The sequence below is a fragment of the Lissotriton helveticus genome, chromosome 1_2, assembly GCF_964261635.1.
Source record: "Lissotriton helveticus chromosome 1_2, aLisHel1.1, whole genome shotgun sequence".
In the NCBI taxonomy this organism is placed as follows: Eukaryota; Metazoa; Chordata; class Amphibia; order Caudata; family Salamandridae; genus Lissotriton; species Lissotriton helveticus.
In genome coordinates, this window is record NC_136058.1 from 254,351,714 (window position 1) to 254,375,865 (window position 24,152).

Below are 24,152 nucleotides of genomic sequence, written 5' to 3' on the forward strand. Positions count from 1 at the left end.
CTCAAGGAGCACATTGGTCTATTCACAACCCAGTTTCACAACCCCTCTGGCTTTATATTGAAGATTATTTCTCACAGAGAAGGGGAGAGGGTCAATAGATCTCGTCTACCCCGAACCCCCTAATATAACATGATAGCACCAAGAGGGGTAGAGAGAAGAACAAATAAACTGAAATAGGGTGATGGGCATGCAGTGGCACAAATTGTGTTTTTGAACACTGCCCTCACTCACACACAAATGTGTGTGATATGCTTCATCATCGGGTCTGCTTACAAAACATCCTAGCGTAGCCACGCACAGGATGGAGCATAGGGAGGGGGAAGACAAACAACATACAAGTGAAAATGAATAGTGTCAAGGTGTGTATTACCCGGTGACTGGGTACCGTGATAGAAAAAGTGCAGCGAAGAGAGTGCTTGAAACTGGCTCATGGGTGCCCTTCAGAACCCTTTATTCACGGGCCCCAAGGCCAGGATTAAAATGGTGAAGGATCGCTGTGTTATAGAGAATATCAAGTTCCCAAAAACACCCCTCCTTAAACTGCCAGTGTCATCTAACTGTCTTCGCCTCAGTGGAATATTATTTCACTCATTCATATGGGTAAACAAAAAAGCCAACATTTTCTACAAAAAATTGAAGTTATACTTCAGTGACAGAGGATGTAAATTCCCTAATTGCTTTAACTGCCAACCGCATTCCTGGCCCCTCAAGGAGCACATTGGTCTATTGAAAACCCAGTTTCACAACCCCTCTGGCTTTATATTGAAGATTACACTTCTTCTCCCCTGTAGAAAAAAGGTTTTGTGACATGGTCGCCCCGAACTTATGCCTGATATCTGATGCAATTTTGACAGAAGTGTAATCGGTTCCTGCTATCCAGGTTCCTAGTGCCAGGCCTCTTTCCCTAAAACTGTACAACTGTTCCCCCCAATCGACAATACCATTAGCACCACTTGTAAGACCCTGGTAAGTGGTACCCCTCGTACCTAGAGCAAGGAGGCTAACAGAGGGTCCCCAAGGCCTGCAGCATGCCGTATGCCACCCTAAGGGACCCCTCAGCACCAACATGCAAACTGTTGTTGCAGGCTGTGTGCCATGGTGCAGAGAAAAGTGTAGACACGATCCTGTGTGCCATGCCTGCAGACACTGCATGCAGTATAAGTAAGTCACCCCTACAGCGGGCCTTAGTATGGGCAGGGTGCACCATACTACATGTGTGGACATATCTGCATGAGGAGATATGCCCTGTGATGTCTAAGACGATTGTTAGATATTACAAGTGGACATGGAAGACATTTTGAATAAATGTGCTGGACACCGGTATGGACGACTTCCCCAGCTAAATGATGGCTACACTGAAACTAGAGATGTTTGTTATCAAACATCTCGTATTAATAAACCCACACTGCTTCCAGTGATGGATTTATTAATACATGCATTCTGAGGGCATCTTAGATGTGCCCCCTGAAAACTACCAATTTCTAGTGCTCTGGCTGACTGGTGTAGACCAGCCTGCCACCACAGACAGGTTTCTGACCCCCCTGCAGGTGAGAGCCTGTGCTCTCGGTGGAAAAAACAATGCCTGCTTCAGCCGAACATGTTGTTACCTTCGCCAAGCGGAATTGCTAAGTGATCATCATATCAAGGCAGGAGGCTTCAAAGGCTTTGGAGCCCTTAGACATATGGCCCAAGACTTCCCCAGCCAGGGGAAATGCCTCACACCCGCTCTGGGCCTATTTAACACAAAGACAGGTGGGGAAATTAGCTAGTCAGGAGGCGTGTCACCCTTTCAGGAAAAGTTCCACGCCCAAGGTGGGTTACCTGATGTGGACACAACTTTGAGAATTCCACCATCTTATTTTTGGCGGAATTAGGCTCTCTGGGTCATACCCACTTCCAGATGAAGTGGTCATATAGATGGTGTAGTCACACTAAAGGAATGTAGCCCATAGGCTACTTCCTCTCACTCTCCATAACATCCCTAAATTGAGTATTTAGGTGTCACCCCTGACACCTGTAACTTGGATTTGATGGATCAATGAGAAAAGGACAAAGAGCCGCGAGAAAAGCAAGAACTGAAGACTTGCTGTGGAATTATGGCGCCAAACCCTCCCTGCACCAAGAATCGACAATTACGGCCAGCGACTCGTCCTGCAGCTGCCCGGTTTTCAAGAACCCCGTGAGACTGCTAGCCCTTTGCAAATTGCCAGCAATCTCCCTTGGAGTACAGGCGCTACTCCCCTGCAGTCCACAAGCACCGAAAAGCAAAGTCTGGTTTACAAAGTTGCCGCTCACCGGTCAGCCCAACACAGCAGCCCCCCAGGACGAGGCACCTGTGCTCCTAAAGGTCAGATCTGTTCTTCCAGCGAGAGGAGAACAGGACCAACCGGAGCTGCACAGTACCAATACCTGAAGTACTGGACCCCTTGCAGCAAGCAAAGATTGTGAGAGTGCAATCCGCACTCCAGCAAGAACGAGTAGCCTTTGAGGCACACCAGCACAGCAGAGACCCATTTTCAGAGTAGCCCAGCTGCCTTGATTTTTCACCCTCAAACGGCAAAGACAGACAGCTCAAAGCCCTAGGATGCACAGAGCCCAGCGGAGATTTCCACCCTGCACCCGAGCGCCCCAGCATGGGTACCAACAAACCAACTGTGCATTTTTGTTCCCAGGACCTTTGTGACCCAAGTCCCCCATTGGGAGCTCACGGACATGTTCCCAAGTCCCCCTCTGCAGCCTGTTTCTAGGTGGCCCCCCTTCTTCCTACAGGCGTAGCGAGCACAGCTCCCAACCGGACCAGCACCCCTGCACCCGGATGCCCCAGGGCAGGTAACGCGTAACAGCTGGTGGTACTTTGGACCTTAGCTCCCTACTACCCTAAGTCCCAGAGGAGACCCCAGAACCCAAACTCAAATAACTGTATGCAACAGTTGCCTTTTCTCCCATAGGGAAGCATTGCTGCGTAAAGACTCATTTGAGAGAATTATTTACTTACCTGTAAAAATTCATCTTTTAAAAAAGTAATAACTTGATGAAGTTATAGTTATCAAAATTTACAAGAAAATAAGACTTATGCTTCTTAATTAGTCTTGGATTTATTCTTGAGTGTGTGTCTCATTTATTGCTTCTAAGAGTACAACAAATGCTTAGCATTACCCTCTGATAAGCCTAACTCTTCACTCACACTACCACAAAAGAGAGCATTTGGATTATCATTTGTGCCTCTGTAAATCAACTGGCATGTGCCTGGCCTCTTTACACAGTGCACCTCGTTTTGGTGCAATATATAAAGAGCCAGCTTCCCACATTCCCTTACCACATTATTGCAACCCTCACAATGGCCAGCTTTAGCACATCACACTCCAAACAAATTCTAACAGACGCAGGGAAGACACTCCTCCTTTCAGACAAATTAAATGTCCAAGTGTATTTCAAAATCCAATCTTTAATCCTCATGAAATATTAAGAAAATAAACATTGATTTGCTAATGGACTATGATCAAAGCTGTGCCATTAAAGGTATTTTCTGGTTTTCTTTCTTTGGCTAGAAAATAGCCATAAAAGCACATTATAAAATACAATAAATACACATAAAAACATCATATTTCATAGGTCTTTAAATTTTCTCTAGTTAAATATTTATACTTCCCATCAGACCCCCTATCATTTGCTACTCTCCAACAGACTAACAATCTATCTAACTTGAATTCCTACACTATTAAAAAATATATATATATATATCTATACTACTATTATAAAGCGAGAACTGGGAACCTTTGAGGCGGGTAAACTTGAAAAGTACACCACCAATCACAACACCCAATACAGCGTTGGAAAGGGGAGGTCCAGGAGATGGACATAGGCTATACAGCACCACACCATATACATTTAGGAGGGGGAGGGGAAAAGTAGTCCGGGCATATGCATACAGTGATATGCACGCGGCGTTCCAGAGGCGCAATGGCGTGTGGGCGTGGCGTTACGTAAACGCGGCGTTAGGTGTCTGGACAGAGCGCTAGAAGGAGCGCGGGACCGACACAAGTGCCCAGCTAATGGAGTGCCCAGCGCGGGGAGGTGCGCCGATGCGGGTCAGTACTGTCGCGCTAAATGTTTGAAAGGAAACCCATGCGTTATGAGGATGTGGAGTCAATCGCTGCAGCGGCCTGCAGGCTGCACATTGTCCAATAGCTGTAACACCTGAGCTCCTTCAGGGTGTAACTTGAGGGGACTTGGGTTTCAAAAAGCCATCATTTAAGCCCACGGTGTGAACTTGACAGGCTGTAATCAAACACACACTGTCTGCCCAGGAGGCAGCCCGGCTCCCTCCATCCGATCGTATGCACACCACAGTATGACAGGCAGCTGGGAAATATGTGGGGTTCTCATGGAGCGAATTTAGGATCCGAAGAAGCCAGTGGGCCGAGGTTCACGGAAATCGTAGCTGTGTGTTGTGTGCACGTGTTTTCTGTCACGCAGTACTGGCTGAATTCAATATCCTGAATGGACGTGGTTTGTGACGATGTTTCTGCTCTACTTTCACATAAACTACATTTTGCACAGATTTTAAAATGCGTGATGTTGGTGAGAAGTTTACGATTGGGATTTTTTTGCGGCGGGGAGGAGCGGCGAGGCTGGTGGGGGAGGAGCGGCGATGCTGCTGAGTACTCTCGCAAAGTCTACCCGGACAACGTCGGGACGGGCTGCTAGTATATGTATATATCCATACTAATATTATAAAGAGAAAGCCCAAACCTTTGAGGCTACCCAGTAACCACAGCACCAATCACAACACCCAATACAGCGTTGGAAAGGGCAGTTGCAGCAGAAGGACATAGGCTATGCCGACGGCCAACATATACATTTTTTTTAAATTGTTTTTATTAACTTTTCAAGAAACAGTGGTGTTCATCACAATCATACAGTGCAAGACATACAATTGTACAGTAGGACACCATATACATTTAAAAGGTAAAAGAACCGTGCCAGCAAAGTAGTCCCTTGTGGGCGTGTCTGCATTGTACTGTGTTCGTGACTAACACTGGGGGCGTGTGGTACGGCCATCACATGCGTGTGCTGGGGGCGTGACAAATGCGGGAGCAGGACAAACGCTGGGGGCGTGTCCGCCCTTCATGCCATGTGAGTCATACAAGCGCCAATTACGTTGCTGCGCAGCATCAAGGGGCACGCTGGGGGCATGACACGCTGGGGGAGTGAGAAACGCTGGGGGCGTGTGTCCGGCCTTCATGCCATGTGAACGCAATTGTGCCGCATCAAGGGGCACGGTGGGGGACGTGAGAAACGCTGGGTGCGTGTGCTACCTTCCGCCCTTCATGCCATGTGGGTCGTACATTAATCAGAAGATCGTCTGCTGTGGCCGTGTGCTGGGGGCATGACAAACGCGTTCAGCTGGAGGCCTGGTAAGTAACATTACTGCAGCCTCTCCTGCGCGCTGTTACTGAACTCTCTCATTCAAGGAAATTAGACGCGCCTGCTACCATCAACCAGGTCACTAGCCGGGCTCAGGCGGCGGATCAGTACACTAATTACACGCGCCTGCTAACATCAACAGGCCTGCGGCTGGGCCTCAAGCGGGGGAACATGCGCCTGCTAACATCAAACAGGCCTGCATCTGGGCCTCAAGCGGGGGAACACGCAAATGAGCGTGTCTGCGGGGACAATTACTGCAGCCTCTCCTAATCGCTGTCACTGAACTCTCTCATTCAACGACATTACACGCGCCTGCTAACATCAACCAGGGATGTAGCCGGGCTCAGGCGGCGGATCACTACACCAATTACACGCGCCTGCTAACATCAACCAGGGCTGCAGCTGGCCCTTCTCCGTCCCTATTGTAATGAAACAAAAAATGTTGTCTACCGCGAGATTTTAAAATAAATTGCTCTTGCCAAATACACACATTCTATTTCATAACCAGACAACGTCGGGACGGGCTGATATATATATATATAGTCTAAAATAGGCCCTCTTGGTGGTCTGGACATAGGTTCTCTGCATTTGAAAATGGTTGAATCTAGGAATACAACTTCGAAAATCTATAAACTGTTACATTTTCACATGACCAAACCAGTTTCTGCACCAACATCCAAAAGGGATAAACACTTCAAAAATCTGAATAGAGAACCCCCCGCCCCCCGTGCTCTACCATTTCCGCCAAAGCCTTCAATAAAAAATAATTGACCGATAAAAAGTCTTCACAATCCACTTAGCATACTGGACTCTAAGCAGATTGGGCAAAATCAAATGAATCAACTCTGACGCATGTTGGACATGTAAAGAAAAACGGGAATTTGAGCACATTTTTCAGTTGTGGATTAGTTCAGTCTTACTGGATAGATATTGCAGGCTGATTATCTGTTAGCTTTAAAAACAACAGATCATATTATACTTTCCCACAGAATTCCTTGGCCCATTAGCATCTCCACGTTCTCCTACTGTTAGCCGCGATTAATACGCTCTACGGGACCTTTTGCTAACCAAAGCAGTTAAAAAGATCCTTTTAGATTTGAAATCTACCAACCTTATCTCATTCCACATTTGGCGGGCAAGAGTGACATACATCTGGGGCGTACACCATTCATGATCCCAACTGCAGGCTATCCATAGGTTTTCCAACAGCACTTGGTGTCCGTTAGACCAAATATATCGAGGAGGACTCTGATATTTAGGTCCCCCTGCTCCATAGGATCCGCCCTATTACATCTATTACATACCCCTCCGCAATGTCAGTGGTAGCTTCCTTGACAATCCATACACTCTCCCCTTTCCTAATACAAATTCATCTCCATTATCTTTGGGTAACATTAATGGTTGCCGATTCTGATAAATATTGCGCAATAACCCTAATTGGATAGATTTCAATAATAGAGATTGTTTGGATGTTTAATGTTTTTGCTGTTAATTTACATTTATATAAAAGCTCAATAAGAATCACTAGAAAAACAAAATTATATGACGGTCCATATAGTCATCTCTGGTAAATTTGATCACAATATAAAATCCCTCCCCTTGTGTCGTGGACACATATTTGCTCAATTTCTTGGGGGCACAAAGTGTATCATTTCAGATCTATGCAAATGCCACAGGTAAATTTACAAACAATTAAAATTTCTTTAGTACATGGAGGAACCAAAGACTTTGTTGTGATCAAAAAAGGCGCTGAGCAGTAACGGAAATAACTCACCTCGTCACAGATGACCAGTCCAACACTTCCCTTGTGCAGCACCTCGGCGTGAAGGCGGAAAGTCTCATAAGAAATTATCAGGATGGGGGTTGGAACTCTTGATCCATGTTGGCTCATAAATCCAGCTAAAGAAGCAGATGTGGGAGAAGGGAGTGATTAATGGCAATTATTTATGGAGAACAAAGCTTGAAGGAATAACAGAAAAGTGTGCATGTCATTAGGCAGCTTGAACGCATCCTTCATCCTCACAAAATGACTGAAAGGACATATGCTTACACTGTGATAAAACAGATTGTGTTTGTGCGGGAACTGATCCAGGATAATAGTAGAATGTTTAAACCAGAGAAAGAAACAACATGTTCATATAGTCATTGCTCAAATGAGAGAAATAATGACAGAACCACAAGTCACTGTGCAAACGTTTGAAAGTCAGCATATATTCATAGAGTGGGTGGCCAATTCACAAAAATATAACTTGATATAATTCAGAAAAGTTTGCAAAAGAAGTACAATTAAATTCATAAATTAAGTTCTACCCAGGATTAACTTTCATCTGAAATATAGTAAACTATCCTTAATCATATTCCTGGGGTCCAGCCCTTGTTAAGCACTGTTCCTCTCCATCCTGGTACACACTTGACTAATACACACACGTGCATAAAAGCATACATACATACATGCAAAATAAGACCTATTTGATAAGGCAGTGATCCTGAAATAATTTAATATCACCTCCCACAAAAATAAGCGGCATGCCTTTTTGGTTTAATAAAATGACATATAATGGAGTAGGAATTTGCAGCTCTACCAATGGTGACACAGAAAGAAAGCTGCAAGACTTCCTAGTTAAAGGTTACAACTGTTATGAGATGCAATCCTGCTCACAGCAGATTCACAAACAGACAGAGCGGACTCAGCCTTTCATTCTTGTGCAACAGATCTAACGGGTACCTCTCGGTTAGGATTTATAAAAGTATTATAATTTTACCTTCAAGACAACTCCGACCAGTATCTTTGCTATCGGAAGGGTTACTCCTATATTATTAATGGCATTTCTGGATATATTTGTAATGTTTATTGGATTACCCATAATATTTTACCTGTGAACACAAGTCTTTTGAAGTGTTTCTTACTGAAAAATGCATTTTATGTAACAGAATGTACATTTGTAAAAAAACCATCTTATAAGTTCTGGCATTGCAACAGACTCATAATGATGACGTTGCAACTCACATTATGCATTTCAATCAGGCTGTCCTTTTATATAAGCTCAATGGTAAAGGGGCTACACTGGCAGAGTTGAGTAATATTTATTATACATGGCAAATGGTCAGACAGAGGTACCCTCTCAAGAGATCACCTGAATTACAGGTAAACAAAGCAGGTACAGTGGTTGCTCTATTAACTGTAAAAAAATATTTATTTTGAGACATTGTTTTATTTACTAAGGCTTACTTTGTGGTTTTCTAGTTTCGTAACTTCAGCAGCACTAATTATTTGAAAGACCAAGGGCCTGATTACAATTTTGGCGAATGGGATTCTCCTTATACGTACTACAAGTTCCATAGACTATTACGGAAATGCAATTTGATGGACGGGATATCCGTCATATTTGTAACGAAGGAACCCTGTGCGCCAAGATTGAAATAAGGCCCTTAAACATTTTCACCAAATGTTTTTTAAATTAGGGTCTGAATTTTTCTTTTAACTACCACAGGTCAATACAGCGATAAAATTAATTAAGTTAATTTTTTTACATACATTTCTTTGTGAAGATTGTTTAACCTTACTATAAATAGGGGCACTGTTCGTTTAGAGGTGTTAATGTCTGTATGTATGTAATAGTTGTATAGGGTGAACCTAGTCAAAGGTGCCAGAGCTGTACAGGATCAAAAGCAAGCATACTGTCAATCTGTGATAGGAGAGGTAGCTGGATTGTGGATTGTTATTGAACAAAAAACCCTTACAACTTATGGAACCAAAGGATACTTTGGATGTTTGGGGATATAGTAACCCTGCTGCTGCGGAGGTCAGGTTTTACTTTAAACCCAAGAGAATAATGATGTTGCCAGACCTCTGCGTGGTTTCTTGTGATGTTTGTAAATTGGGGTGAACCAGACCTCACACTTGCCCTGCACCTTGCTGAATCATTCACTGGTAGTGCTCTCACTTTTGAGGTCTAATGGGTTTTCTCACTCTATAGGTTGTTGCTATTTGGTGCTTCTAGACACAGCTTTTAAATTAAAAGTTAAAGCAGCAATTCTGGAATATTTCTGTTTTAATGTTGACCTTGTCAGATTTTTGAAGTGTTATGAGAATCCTTCAGGGCCTACATAAGATGCATCTTTGTTGCTAAGAAGGCAGGATTCCTAAAGTGAATGAAGGCTAGATTAAATACATAGCAATCTGCTCACTGTGATGCGGAAGAATGCTATGTGCTAACCAGAGACAAGGTTGTGCTCATAAAGACGCATGCGGTGCTACTGAAATCTAATAGAGAGGAGACCGGACAAGGCATTTCAGGTTTGACTGTTCGTATTGGAGCAGGACAAAGACTGATTTTCATATTGCGGATCTCAATCTAGTGACATAGTGAGAGAAAAATGATGGTTCCCAGAGTGTTCACCTGTGTCTGTGGAGCGTAATTGAAACATTCCTTCCATCACCTTGTTGTTTGTTGCAGTACACACCATAAGCACACTGTAATGTAATTTAAGGTGGATTTGTAGAGCACTGCTTCTCCATGCGCTGAGTAGGTGAAAGTATGCATGTGGTGAGGCTGGGCCTATATACGGCCAGTCTCGATGGTCCCACAAGAAGACTAATTGAAATGCCAGGTCTTCAGCTTCTTGAGGAATTCAAAAGGTTGGGGGAGGTCGTTCCAGGATTTAGAGGCTTGGTAGGCGAATGACCAACTTAGTGTTCTGCTTCTGTGGATGCAGGGTGAGAGTGAGAGTGATGCTGGGAGAAGATGTCTGGTGGGTTGTTGGGCGTAAAGCCAATGATTGAGGTATGTGGGTCCTGTGTTGTGTGGTGAATTGAACGCATATGTGAGAAACTTTGACTGGGAGCGCTTCTGGATGGGAAGCCAGTGGAGCTCTCCGAGGAGAGGTGTGATGTGTGCTCGACAGGGAGGCAGAAGAGGAGTCTGGCTATACTTTTGAATGGTTTAAAGTCTGAAGACGATGGGTTGTAATGCTGGTGTAAAGTATATTGCTGTAGTCTAATCTGCTCAGGATTAGGGCCTGCGTGATGCTACATCTGGTGATTTTTATGTAACATGTGGAGGATGTGGAAGCAAGAGGAGGTGACGACGTTGACCTGAGACTTCATGGTGCGGCTGGTGTCCAGGATGAGGCCTAGGTTTCAATCGTGCATGGTTGGGGCGGGTCGAAGATCAGCAGGCTACCAGGTGGAGTCCCAAGGTGAGCTCTTATTCCAAAAGACCAGCACTTCTGTTTTGTCGTTGTTGAGCTCGAGGCAGTTTTCTTTCATCTAATTGGCGAAGCTGGTCATGCATTGCTTGAAGTTTGCATAGGTGATGTCAGAGTCATCTGAGAGGGGAAAAATGAGCTGTGTGTCGTCGGCATAAGAAAGGATGCTGATTCCATGGGATCTGATGTATGCCAGAGAAGTCCTGTACATGTTGAAAAGTGTGGTGCTCAGTGACGATCTCTGTGAGACTCTGCAGACCAGGTCCATGGGTTCTGACGTGATGTGAACAGTGAGAGTTTGACTCGTGTTCTTCAGGAGAGGAAGAAAGATATCAATTTGAGTGCTGGTCCTTGTTTTCCTGTTTTGTTTAGTATGGCGATGAGCGTGTGGTGGGATACAGTGCTGAAAGTGTTGGAGAGGTTGAGGAGGATGAGGGTGGCGGTCTGTCGACAGTAGTGGCTGCTCCTCCGCTAAGGCGGAGGAGCGTCGCCCCACTGCTTTTTGCAGAGATCAATCATCATTTTAATTTTCCTTGTTGCAGCATCTTTGTGTGGCGGGACTGGTCTCAGAGCTGAGGAAGGAGTGGTTTGCACTCCTTATGTGAGCAGGAGTGCTTGACTGCGCCTCTGGGTCCGCCCAAAACAGTCATGCGTACTTACTGTGCTCTCCATACAGGCTGCATAACAGCCCGCGTAGAGGACGTGCTCACCCCTCCAGCCCATGGCTGAATGCAGTGTCACGGCGCTCAGACTAATCACAATGCTCGATTGTAGCGCTGTTATTGGCTGCAGGGAGCCCTTGTGCTTCCTGTCTCCCTCCCACAAGAAGCTAGGAAGAGAACGTAGAAGAGGCAGCGGCTGGTCAGGAGGTAAGTGATTTGTTTTTTTAAACCAATTTCCCATCCAAAACTTGCACCATACCCCCACTCCGGCCCACATATGGAGGGTCTCGGTCTAGATACCAAGCTGTATTGTATCCTGTACGAGGTCGGGTCCTCACTGCCGCAGTGATATATACTTCAACAAATAAGTCTCTTGTAATAAGTTGCAAGATTCAATCAATTCCCACTGCTCGGGGTCTGAAATAAGGTCCAGAGCGATTGGCAGTGGCTCAGATTAAGGCAAGCATTCCTTCCATCTTATTGATGCTGCGGTCTGTTTACTATCTGCATACTATACTGTATACGATCTGTTTATGCCACATTTTCAGAACATAGACAGCTTTGCATTCGGTTGAATATGCTCAAGTTTGTTTTGAACGCACACCCAGATTTATCCTAATGATTAATATTTGTGCCAAATCTGACAATCTGTATTTGAAGGGGCTGCTTAAGTCTTTCCTCTTGATTACTGTAATTATGGAAAAGATGCATCTGAATTATATTGCATTGTGACAGCTACATTGTTCATCTATGTTTAAAAGGAATTAACAAAATGTACTCTTTAGAAGTGGAGGTGTGAAAAACATCTAAAAAAACACATCTGATTATTGTTAGAAGGCAGAGAATTTGCAGACTGAATGTATCTGGTGGTCTATATAAACACTTGTGTTTCTCTAGAAAACTCATCAGATGTTTGCCATCATTCTATGCATTTTTTCTTCCGATTTTTTGCTAAGATGTAGATTTCATCAACAATATATCAAACATTTCTCTCAGAACCGTTTTTTATACGAATGCTTACATTTTGTTAGAGTAAAATAAACTGGAGTTAGTATAAAACCCATTCTTAAAAGCACTTTATATTCAAGTAAAGATTAAATTATATTGTTATATCTGTACCTAATTTGCGGTCAATCTCATCCTTTGATCCCCCATCGATTGCTAGAGGCTCTATTCTTCCTCCCAACCATTTTCCAACTTCGTTGTACCAGTTTTTTACCAGACTAGATGGTGACACCACAACAGCTTTCTCAATTTCAGGTTTTGCGTCTGGACTCTGGCGTAGTAAAGTCCACATAAGTGTGATGCACTGCAAGGTCTTTCCCAAACCCATCTCGTCAGCCATGATGCAGCCGTCACTACCAGGGATCCTTCTGCCGGTTACACACTCCCAGAGAAACTTAACTCCCTAAAGAGGAGAAGAAAGCATAGTTGCACCAATTGAAAGGAAAAAACAGGATTAAACTCAAGATCAAACAATAGTAAATATGATGTTATACAGTGGTATTAGTAATAGGACCAGCTTGCCACACAGGATGCCATGAAACAAACTTTTTAAAAGATCATATTAGTTGACGCAGAATCTGGTCTGGTCAGTCGATTGCTCAGTCAGCTTCTTTGTTTTCTCCTATGTTCCCTCCAGATGTGTTCAGTGATTGCTCCCAATATTGACTCATAGTTGAGTGATATAGTGCACTGCACTAGTTGGAACACAGAAGTGTTAATACATTTTATATGAACCTGTTTTGGAAGAACTATGTTACAGAAAACCTGGTGGATGGACAATTTACTTTCTTGGAGGTTTCACAAGCAATTAGGGAGGTATGTTCTTCAAGGGATTGGCTCTGGCCTAAAATAATGGGATTAGTCAATACCTTAATTAATCTTAATAGGGTAGTGCCATACTTTAGGTTACTTTTCTTTGACTCTCTCAACTTCAGTATCCATTCCTCACATCTCCACTTATTTGTCCACTGGAAGGCAAATGGCTCTTTAAATGTACCCCTTTTAGGCGATTAGGAAATGTTGATCCATGGGGATTTTATTTAATATAAAATGATGACATGTACTGACCATTATGCTACTTGGGTACTATGCCTCTTATTTTCTAGAGATGGCATTAAGATGGGAAACAGGTCCTTCATTTTTTTTACTGCAATGAACAATCCTCTGCCTGGTAAATATCTCCCTTTATTCCTCAAGGGGTCCTCGCTAATGGATGTGTGTGTGAATCTACCCTTATGGAATATAGTCTTACATTTTGCTAGGTTTCCTTCAGATAATAATGACTATTGTTTAGACAAAGAAATAAACTGGCCGGCTTTCCATGTCCTTCTCTTTTGCTAGCAACACGTCCATCTAAAATTGAGGTGGTCATATTTGGCTCAGGCAAGGTGTGTATTGGCCGATTTCTTCCGTTCTACCACAAAGATAATTGTCTAAATGTGAGGATTCGACTTTGGGCATTTCTTTGGATATTCAGACAATCAAAATAATTCTGAGAATGGTTTAAACTGCTTGTTGCCCAGCTAACAATACCCACTGGACACAAAAAGGATTGTATGACTATCATTGTGAGTCAGAACGAGTTTATTACATCGCCAAGTCACAATTTTTGAATCAGCCAGACCCCTTTAAAAGCCCAAAGGAAGGCAAGATGTAATTTAGATCCTTTCGTCAAATGATAAAAACACATTTATTTTATCTGGTCTGGTGGCTCACTGAACCAATGTGTCCACTCCAGGGATCGGTATTTGACCTCATGGTCACAGGTTTGCAACCTGGTGGGTCAACTGTGCCTTCCAGTCTTCCAAAGTCGATAACATGAATAACACTGAGTTAGGTAACAATAAATATCTGTTATTTCCGTGCCAGGAGGCAGAAGGGTGAACATGCACTTTACAAATACAAATTATGCTATTTCCTATGGTCTTCTATATATAGTTATTGAAGCTGGTGACTCAAGAACAGTTAAATTTGGCTTCTAAAGGAAAAGGAGCAGAGGCAAAGGAGCCTTTTCCAAGCATTTCTGAAATGTTTGGATTGTACCGATCCACCCCTCATGTATCAACTTTTACTATGCAAGTCTATAGTTGCTTAGATGATCAGAAAAAAATCGAAATCGCTCTAAAGAGACTAAATGAAGTGAGTGGCCCTAGAGCAGAAGGGATTTGTAATAAGATGGTAACATTTCATGCAAATTGGTGTTTTCAAATTTGTATAATTCGATGTGCTGTACTGCCTAGTTGGTGTCCTCCATCAGGATAATTTATAGAAATAAGAAAAACCTACCTTGACACTCTGGAGTCACTATGTCTCATCTCTCTCTGACACTCCACCAAGAAGGTTGCTTGCAACACTAATTTTGCTACGCTAAGAAAACTGGTTTGCATCAGGCAATATTGTATCGGTAGTTCAAGCCACATTTTGGAAAACATGTCAGTTCATGATCAGTCTTTATTAAGGTCACATCAAGCAGACCCAATACTGCAATATTTAGAGGGGCAGACTATTTGTTGGCCTTGTATAGCAGGGATTCCTTTGACACGATCCCACTGCACATAATGTGGATTAAACTGGCAAATATGTGAATCGCATCTGGGTTTTAGGTGTTATCCAGAAGCAGCACACTAACACCTGGCTGTAAGTGAGGCTGGATACATTATATGTTGCTGAGGTGGGTGGCCGAGTCTGGGCTTTTGTGCTACAGTAGTCAGAGTCCAGTGTGGATAGTGGCACGTGCCTCACAAATGGCTACACCCACGAGCCATTGCAGAGTACGGTAGTTTACGTAGTGAGCGGTGTTCTCAAGCTCATTCTGGGTGGTTACTGTTTTTAACATGTCATACATTGTTTATACCTGCCTTTGTCGTTCCCGCAGATTTACTTTTGGTGAGCTGTTACACCGCATATCAGGTGGTGGTGGTTGCTCCACTACGTTCAGATGGCCCATATATCTGCAAATATGTTTTCGCCCTGAAGAAGGAACGTGTCATGTATTTTTGTGTTCCGAAACGTGCATAGGCGTTTGTTTTGTTTTGTCTTAGGTGTATTGTCAATTTATTGTATTTTTGCATTTTGTGTTATTTTGGCATTTTGAGTCATTGTTACCTATATATTATTGTTTTTGTATATGTAGTGTTCCTTATTTAATCCTGTCCTTTTAATATGGGCCTCTGCCTATGTATTGACAGCACTGATTTGAGATATGAAATAATTTTTTTAAGTATATATTTGTGATTTCACTACCTTTTTGATACTAATAAAATATGAATAAATAAAATGTTGTAATGTTCTAAAATCTGCGGGACAACTATAAACTTTATGTGGAAGAATCACCCATAATATTATAGTCACAGGAGGAAGATTTTGTTGTTTAGCTTGTGCTTCTCCCCTGCTCTCCTCCTCCCCATTGAGATTTCAGGGGCCCTCAGTTGTTTACTGGCGTGAGCGGTGGGCTGTGCCTTCTTGATGAGTAAAATTAGTGGAATAATTTCCAGAGTTCATTGATTGATGTCAAACACAGTCTGTTTATTTTTACTTTCACTTGTTCCAACTATGAAAGTCACATAGAACGAAAAACATCCGACACGTGTTTCGCACGTTGGCCAGTCGACCAAGGGCTTTTTCAAGGCAGACAGTCATGACTGGTAATCATGTTCCTAAAGTGGTTGAGTCAGGCAGTCTCTGTGGTCCCAGGAACAAGACTGGACACAATGGATACATTATATGCTAATTTGAAAACATAAAATTGTATGAGTCAGTGGCGTGCCCTGGGTACTACTTTTCTAGGTGATCTTCTGGGATCCCTTAACCAGGAATGGGCATTACCCCAAAATGTTGACATCACAATTATCAAACACTTATGTATGCCAGTGGTGCGCTCTTTATTGACTTGCCTCCGACAGGCCTACAAGTACAACTGATGCGTTTACCTAAATATGCAGCGAAAATTTAAATTCGCTGTCAATATTTGGAAAATATAAGTTAATGGTTTCCAGAGAGAAGCTTAAGCAATGCTCCCTGGCAGTATGCAAGTACAAACATTGACAAATGTACCCAGTCTAAATGTTTGGGCTACAATTTGAAAGAGGATGGCACATGGAAGAAGTATGCAAGAATGCTATCTTGTGCCAGGTGGGATAAAATTGATGTGTTAAAAAGCAATGACCCTAAATTTGACAATTATCTAACTGTCCTGCTATAAATGCAAGGCGATCCTCCAAATTACCTTCGATGCTGTGATATGGGGTGGTTGCAACAGAAGAGAAAACGTGGTACGCAAACTCATCTCTACCCAGTGACACTGTGCTGCATATAAACAAGGAATTTAGGGCCAGATGGAAGAAATTCAGTTTTTGCATTTCCTATATAGTGAACCCTAAGAAATGGCTATTTAGGAAAAGGAATGCACAAAAATAGCGATTTCCTAATAGCGATCCCTACAGAGTAGGACGCAATTAAGAAATCGCTATTTAGGAAATGTTAAACCATTTGTTCCTATGGGTCTAAAGGCCCACAGGTACAAATGGTATTGCATTTCCAAATTTGCGATTTCCTACTAGGAAATCTCAAACTTGGTAATGCAAAAACAATGGTGCCTATGGACCTAAGGTCCTCCTTGAAGCACCCAAAAAAAAGTGGTGTACGTGTAAAGTGCACACATGCCCTAGGGACATGTGTGTGCACTTTATGGCACTTTGATAAAAGCATTTCTGGGTGATATTTTTAACTGCACATGGTTACCATCGACTTGGAGTCGATGTTAATAGCATTTCCTAAATGCCCATTTCGCATTTAGGAAATGCTATGTATATGTGCTTAGGAAATTGCAAATAGGAAATCCCCATTTGCGATTTTCCACTTAGGGAATCGCAATGAGATTTATACAGGGTAGAAATCGCATTTTGTGATTCCCTTTTGGTCTTTGTACATACGGAAAGGCAATATAGCATTTCTTAACAGACCAAAATTGCGATTCGGTCCGTTAAGATATTCTAAAGCCTTTCATACATCAGGCCCTTAATCTTTAACCACATTTAAGACAAAGAGTTTCATTTTATATGCAAAATGTTTGTTTATACAAAAGAAAACTCTACTTTGTCTAGGAAGGTTTTCAGAAGGAGAAAATTACTAACAACAATGGGATCGATTATAAGATCTTTGGCCATCTGAGGAAAACACTGGACCAAATGGAAATCACTTTTCTAAGCCTTCCTCTGTGGTATTTCCCATCTTGGTTTTTATACATTGTTCCTAAGCAGCCTCAAGTAATTTGCCATCACATACTTTAATTGCAGTTTTGCACAGTTAAAATCAATAGCCTGTGCAATCTAGGAGATTGTTTATAAATCTGATCGGGGACATTTGTCATTCTGTATCTGGAACCAAACAGAGGTGAGGGGGCACTACCCATGCAGCTCTTGTGTTGTATGCTAATTTACAGCCCATACCACCCAAATTGATCTCCCTCGAACTTGGGAACAATGATCCCACACAAACTAACACTGAAAATATAATTTATATGATTACGTGCCCCTGAAGGGCCGGTATATCGGAATGACTACCAGCAAAGTTAAAACACGTATTGATGAGCATAGAAGCACTATACGTAGGGGTATAACGGCAACCAAACTCACATCCCATTATCAAGAAATGCGTTATTCAGACCACAACCTCCAATGGACAGTGATTGAAAAACTCAAAGGGGGTATAGGTGTGTCCCAAAGATTATTAGAAAAGGAACAACAGTGGGTGTATAGACTTAAAACTCATGAACAAGGACTCAGTGGGTCCATCCCATGGGGCCAACTAACACAAATGAACTACAACTGGGATCTCTAGACATTCACTATGTAGCAATGACTAGCAATATACATTTCCAAATATGTGTGATGCAACACTATGTTAGGATCATTAGCAGGTATCTCTATGAAACTTCCTCGTTTGAGTTACCCTCAAAATGCATTTGACGTCCAAAAGGGCAATACATATATTATAAATATATAAATAAATAAAAGAGGTGTGGCGCCGCGGCTAGGGCGACTGACTTTGGAAACTGGGGATCACGGTTCGATCCCCGGCACCAGCAGACAGATTAGCCCAGCACCATGTGACAATAGCTTGCTTAATCTTCCCGAAGGCCCCCAGCGCCTAGAGACCCTTACGGGTGATTGTGCGCTTTACAAATGTGGAATATATATATATATATATATATATATATATATATATATATATATATATATATATATATATATATATATATATATATATATATATAGTTTTTGTCTGGTCTCAAGATGTGCAGAACTATCGGCTTTAAATCGCTATCTAAAACGATATGGACACAGGCAGGAGGCTTTAAGCTTCCTAACTACAATTCCCATGATCTTCTGGATTTTGTATTTCGTCGTCACGTAACGTAGTGATGACGTCATACTATGCGCCAGGGCAGGCCTCACCTACATCCGGGCAGGAAATGCTGAAACTCACAAACACATAAAAAGACGCGTTCCTCTCACATAAAGGTCTCTAAGATCCGGGATACGCGGACCTAAGAAGGTGACTGAGCAGGGAAGGATCCTTGATGATGTAAGTAGAGTGTATGTATGTTCAAATGCGCTCGACATGTTCTGGTGATTTTTCAAGATAGATTGGTCGAGGAAAAGTGAATATCTGTCTCTTTTCCCTCTTTTCTGCTGGTCACACGCGATTAGTGTATGACTACAGGACTACCCCACACCCGCATTCCTTTGAGAAACGACAAGTCCACTGCAGCAGGGTAAGGACGCATGAAACCGACAAACAGCTGATGACAGGCAATATGACTTCGGAAAAAACACTTGGGTGTAGGTATTTATTTTAACAGTGCATGTTGGCAAGGAAAGGAGGTAGAAATACTACAAAACACCTATGATCACGGTTTATGTGGTAATGTGAAAAACGCAATGCCACCCACATGATGGTCTCTGGGGGATCCAGATATCCACCTGATGTACTACAAAAATTTTGGGGGGAGTGTGCACGTTGCACTTTGCATGAAAACGTGCGAGTGACTCACACACAGGTTATGTTTATAATATGGGCGCAGCGTGAGTTGGACGTATGAACTAACAGTCAATTACTGTTTTCTTCACAGGTTGGACACATAAAGCAGAAGTACCGGATCTAAGATAAGTATATTCCAGACCAGTCCTTAGATGCAGTGATCTGCACATTGTATTGGGGACGAAGTAGTACCTTACTGTAATCCAGGGAGGGAATCTGAATTGCCTTGAAGAAAACCTAGGACCCAGTCGGGCCAGGCACTAAAGGCTGTAACATGTTGGCAGTAGGGTCATAGGACCATTATATCTTCACAACCCTTTTTTCTCTTGTTTTAATATCCCCTGACACTACGAAAATAAAGGGATACCTGGAGTTTATGGAGGATTTTTAATCTTTTAAACCCCCTGGCCTATTCTCCTAAATGCTCCATGGAATACGGTTGAGCCCACCCTGACCTTTAGGAGTCAGGATGAACCCGATAATGATGAAGCATGACACTACAAGAGTGTGTGAGGGTTATTTAATAAAAAGGGATTGCTTCCTTTCCCACCCATGAGCGGATGGTGTACCACCGGATGAGAGTATTGCCCAACCCTTCAAATACCAAGGTGGGATACTTTTTTTGATCGTCGTTATGGACGTACATCATATTCATGTAGACAAATGCAATGTGCTCCCTAGATTTACCAGAACTGGCTTTACACAAAGTGTTGTATTTTTTGCAATCCTTCTCTCATCTTTGTCTATGTGATGATTATTTTGTACAGTGAATGATGCATTTAATGATTTTTGTTGTCTTTTAGCGGGAAAGACCTCAAACCGTTTGTGACATATGAATTTTATGAATTGCAGAGCTGCTTTGTAGGTCGAGCATAGACAGCGCTTGCGCCGTCAAGATGATCTGTTGTATGTACTTTGTGGGCTTTGACTCTTCCCATCATTCTGATTTGTCTAGTTGGTTGTCATGTAAAAATCCTTGCTTGCTCGTGGGTAATTTGGCTCCTTTTTCACAGTTCTTCACTCCCCAGGAGAATCGCCCCATGAAGTATGGGCTTCAGTTTGTCCCACTGTAAAATCTGTTTAGGGACTACTTTTCCCTTTCTCTAAGAGCATTTGACCAGAGTGCTCATTGTTTTCAGTGCTCCAAGGTCAGTTTCTGTGAACACTACTGTAAATCATGTTCTCATCTGTACAGTGACTTCCCAAGGGGCTGAAGCGGTGATCTCGCAGCCTTGATCCACCCAGAAAATCAGGTCGCTCCCCTGACCACTAGAAAGGGCCTTACAAGGGACTAGCACTCTGCTATGACCTGCAGTTACAGCCTACGAGGACCAGGTCTCCGCGCTGATCAAAATTGCCGCAGCAGCACTCTGGTAAGTCGCCGCAAGCGCCGAAGGAAGCCTTTGCAGAGCAGCTCACTCAGCGTTGCCCTGGTAACTGGGGCTTCCCCAGGGAAGATCGGCAGAACCAACGCTGCTGGCTGACCGCTCTGAGGCGAAGGGCCTGTTCGACGGGGATTGTCCCCCAGTGTTCTTCGGTCTCCGAAGGACAGCGCGGTACGTTGCTGCACCACCTTCCTCCAGGAAGTCCAGTGATGCAAGCCACGAGGTTGCCGGCCCCACAACATCAGATGACAACAACTAACTTGTTGATTTCGCCCGGAGCACTGTTTTCATACTACATCATTCAGGAAACTCCTTTGCCTTGCTCAAAGCACTACCGCAAAGAATCTAAAATAAGCTAACGTGTTCTTTTGAGCACTGTGGTTACTTCATGCATTAGATAACTTGAGAAATTCTAACCTTTTGTTAACACATACAACTTTGAACATTAGATCACATCTATGTGTCTGGCTGGGAAGCTTCTTTTGCAAGAGAATTGCATTGTAAAACCTTTATGCAAAAAACGGTTAAAGAAGAAAAACTGTTGCAACCATGCCATCATATTCACCGCGACCTCGTGCGATTACTGGTGGGAACCAATTATTTCTATTCAAAGTACGATGATATTTAATATTCAGTGTAATTTCATTTTATAATCCTAGCATATTCATAATATCTCAGAGATATATTTCTTTTTAGGATTTTCTAGAAAAAAATGTTTTGAAAATGTTTTTAAAGAACCACTTGTGCATTTATCACTATTTTTTTTTAACAATAAGATGAGTCAATACTGTATTTTTGTCTCTATGTGACTCCATCCCTGAATATATAGCGTTTTAAAATTCTAACATGGCAGACTCTGACCTACCATGAGCTGTGGCCGGGCAGATCATGGCTGTCTGCTATGTCCATGGAAACGTTTCCTTTGCTCCTTTTCGGAGGGTAATAATATTCGTCTCGCTTCTTTGCAACAGAGGCCTGCAGGAAATTGTAGTTTCTCCATTTTCATCACCCCCTTTACCATAAACTGCAGGGCGTGCATCAGCACTCTAGAAATTATAGTCTAACCACGAGCAGAACCGTAACAGAAGATGGCATGTAACCTGATCGTTCTCTGGGCAATATATATACTGTTATACCGATGTGTATGCCATTATCTCTGAAGAGAGACCCTGTCACACCCCACGAGTGGCATACTTTTATTTATTTATTTTTGGAATTTTTAATGCGCAACTACTACCCATGGGTGTCTAGGCGCAGTGAGATACTCTGGGATGCACAAAATTCAGAGCGTGAACTTATTGGTTGAATAGCCATGTCTTCAAGGCCTTGCGAAAGGCAATGAGTGTTGGTGCTGTTTTAATATGCAAGGGGAGTGTGTTCCACAGTTTGGGAGTTGCTACCAGGAAACGTCTATCTCCCCATGTGGCCGTTCTTGTACGGGGGACATGCAATAAACAGCTTGCCGCTGATCTTAGATCCTTTCCAGGTATGTACACCTGAAAAGCTTCTTTTAGGAATTTCGGTCCAATCTGATGGATGGCCTTATAGGCGATACAGAGCGCCTTAAATTTGATTCTGCTCTCCACCCTTAGCCAGTGTAGATGGCGTATGGCTACTGAAGTGGGGTGTCGCCAGGGGATATTAAGTAGGATCCGTGCTGCCATATTTTGCACAGACTGTAGTTTATTCAGAATGTATTTGTGTGTACCAAGGAAGAGGGTGTTTCCATAATCCAGCTTTGAAAACACTAAGGTGGTAATGAGTGTTTTCCCTGCCGAGGCAGGCAGGTATGGCATGAGTTTTTTATTTTCTTCAACACGAAGAATGCAGCAGAGACCACCTTATTTACATGGTAACCAAATGATAACTTGTTATTGAAGATAACGCCCAAATTCCTAACCTTAACAGCGGCAACCGGGGGGGAGCCCATCTGACTGGGCCACCATGTTGAGGACCATTCGGGGGAGATCTTACCGAAGGTCATCACTTCGGTCTTCTCTGCATTAAGTTTCAGGCAGTTACTGTGCATCCATGATTGTACATCCAGTAGCCCCTCCTGAAACTTAGCTGCCACCACTGGACCATTCTTGTGTACTGCCAACACAAGTTGGGTGTCATCCGCATAGGTAGTCAATCGCATCCCATGAGATTTAATGACCCTCGCCAAGTCCGCAACGTAGATATTAAAAAGCGTGGGACTTAGCAAGGATCCTTGAGGGACCCCACAGAGCAATTCAGAAGTGGGCGAGTAGTAGTTGCCCAATTTGACTGCCTGTTTACGATTGACTAGGAAAGAGGCTATAAGATCTTTAGCCAGATGACTTATTCCAAGAGCCGCGACACGGTCGACCAAGATGACATGGTCGACCGTGTCAAAGGCAGCAGACAGGTCCAACAAGATAAGCACTGCCGCGCCTCCCGAATCCATGATCTCTCGAAATTCATCCGAGGCTTTTACCAATGCTGTCTCAGTTCCGTGTTCCTTCCGGAACCCGAACTGAGTATCATCCAAGAGCTTATGTTGTTCAATGAACTCAGAGAGCTGTTTATTCATTATTGCCTCTATTATTTTGGCAGGGAAGGGAAGGCAGGCAATAAGTCTGTAGTTGGAAGTGATGGTAGGGTCTAAGGAAGGCTTCTTAATCAAAGGTTTAACAATAGCCTTCTTCCAGATCTGTGGATAGACACCGGTTTTAAAGATGGTATTACATATGTTGGTCAGCGGCTGAGTAACCACATTGTGTAGTTGGTTCATTATGGTCGGAGGGCATGGGTCCAAAGGAGAGCCTGATTTAATCCTGCCAATAAGTACGTTGACCTGATCTTCAGTAGCTGACTGAAACGGAGTAAGGGAAGGATACTTCAGTGCTGGTTCAATGGTTAAATCAGCAGTTCTTCCTGCCAGCTCTTTGGAGAAGGTGGAATAAATATCCATTACCTTAGTGGTGAAAAATGTGGCTAGTGCGGTGCAAAATTCCTGCGAATTCTCTATTGTAGATCCCGCTGGAAGATTGGACAGAGAGTTCACCACTTGAAATAGCATCCTAGCTGAGTTCTGTGCGTGCTCAATTCGACCAGTAAAGAACAGATTCTTTTGTATACTGATGGCTTTTTTGTATATTGCTAGAGCACTTTTATATTCTTGTTTAGCCGAAGGACTATAGTGCTTTCTCCAGCGCCTTTCTAAATTTCTACAGAACTGGCGCTGGAGCCGTAGCTCCTCTGTGTACCATTGAGCAGAAGGAGTCGCTCTGTTGGGGTGATAGATTTTTTCAGGTGCAACTTCGTCCGCTGCTTTTGAGATCCATTCCTGAAATTTAATGGACATGGTTTCAGTATCGCCTCCATTTTCCGGGGCTGATGACAACAGTAGATTTGAAAGATGTGGTATATCTACATTTTTCCACATCCGCGCCCCCACTGA

General features: G+C 43.1%; 1 protein-coding gene across 2 annotated transcripts in view; it reads right to left on the minus strand.

Annotated features, from left to right (window-relative positions):
* RAD54L (RAD54 like) overlaps positions 1-24,152 on the minus strand; it is a 159,766-nt gene that overhangs the window by 66,176 nt on the left and 69,438 nt on the right. For both annotated transcript variants that reach the window (XM_078671697.1, XM_078671698.1), the window contains 2 exons: positions 12,417-12,705; positions 7,202-7,326 (listed from right to left, as the gene is read on the minus strand). In XM_078671697.1, the coding sequence (XP_078527823.1) occupies positions 7,202-7,326; positions 12,417-12,705 (414 nt within the window). The remainder of the gene's footprint in view (positions 1-7,201; positions 7,327-12,416; positions 12,706-24,152) is intronic.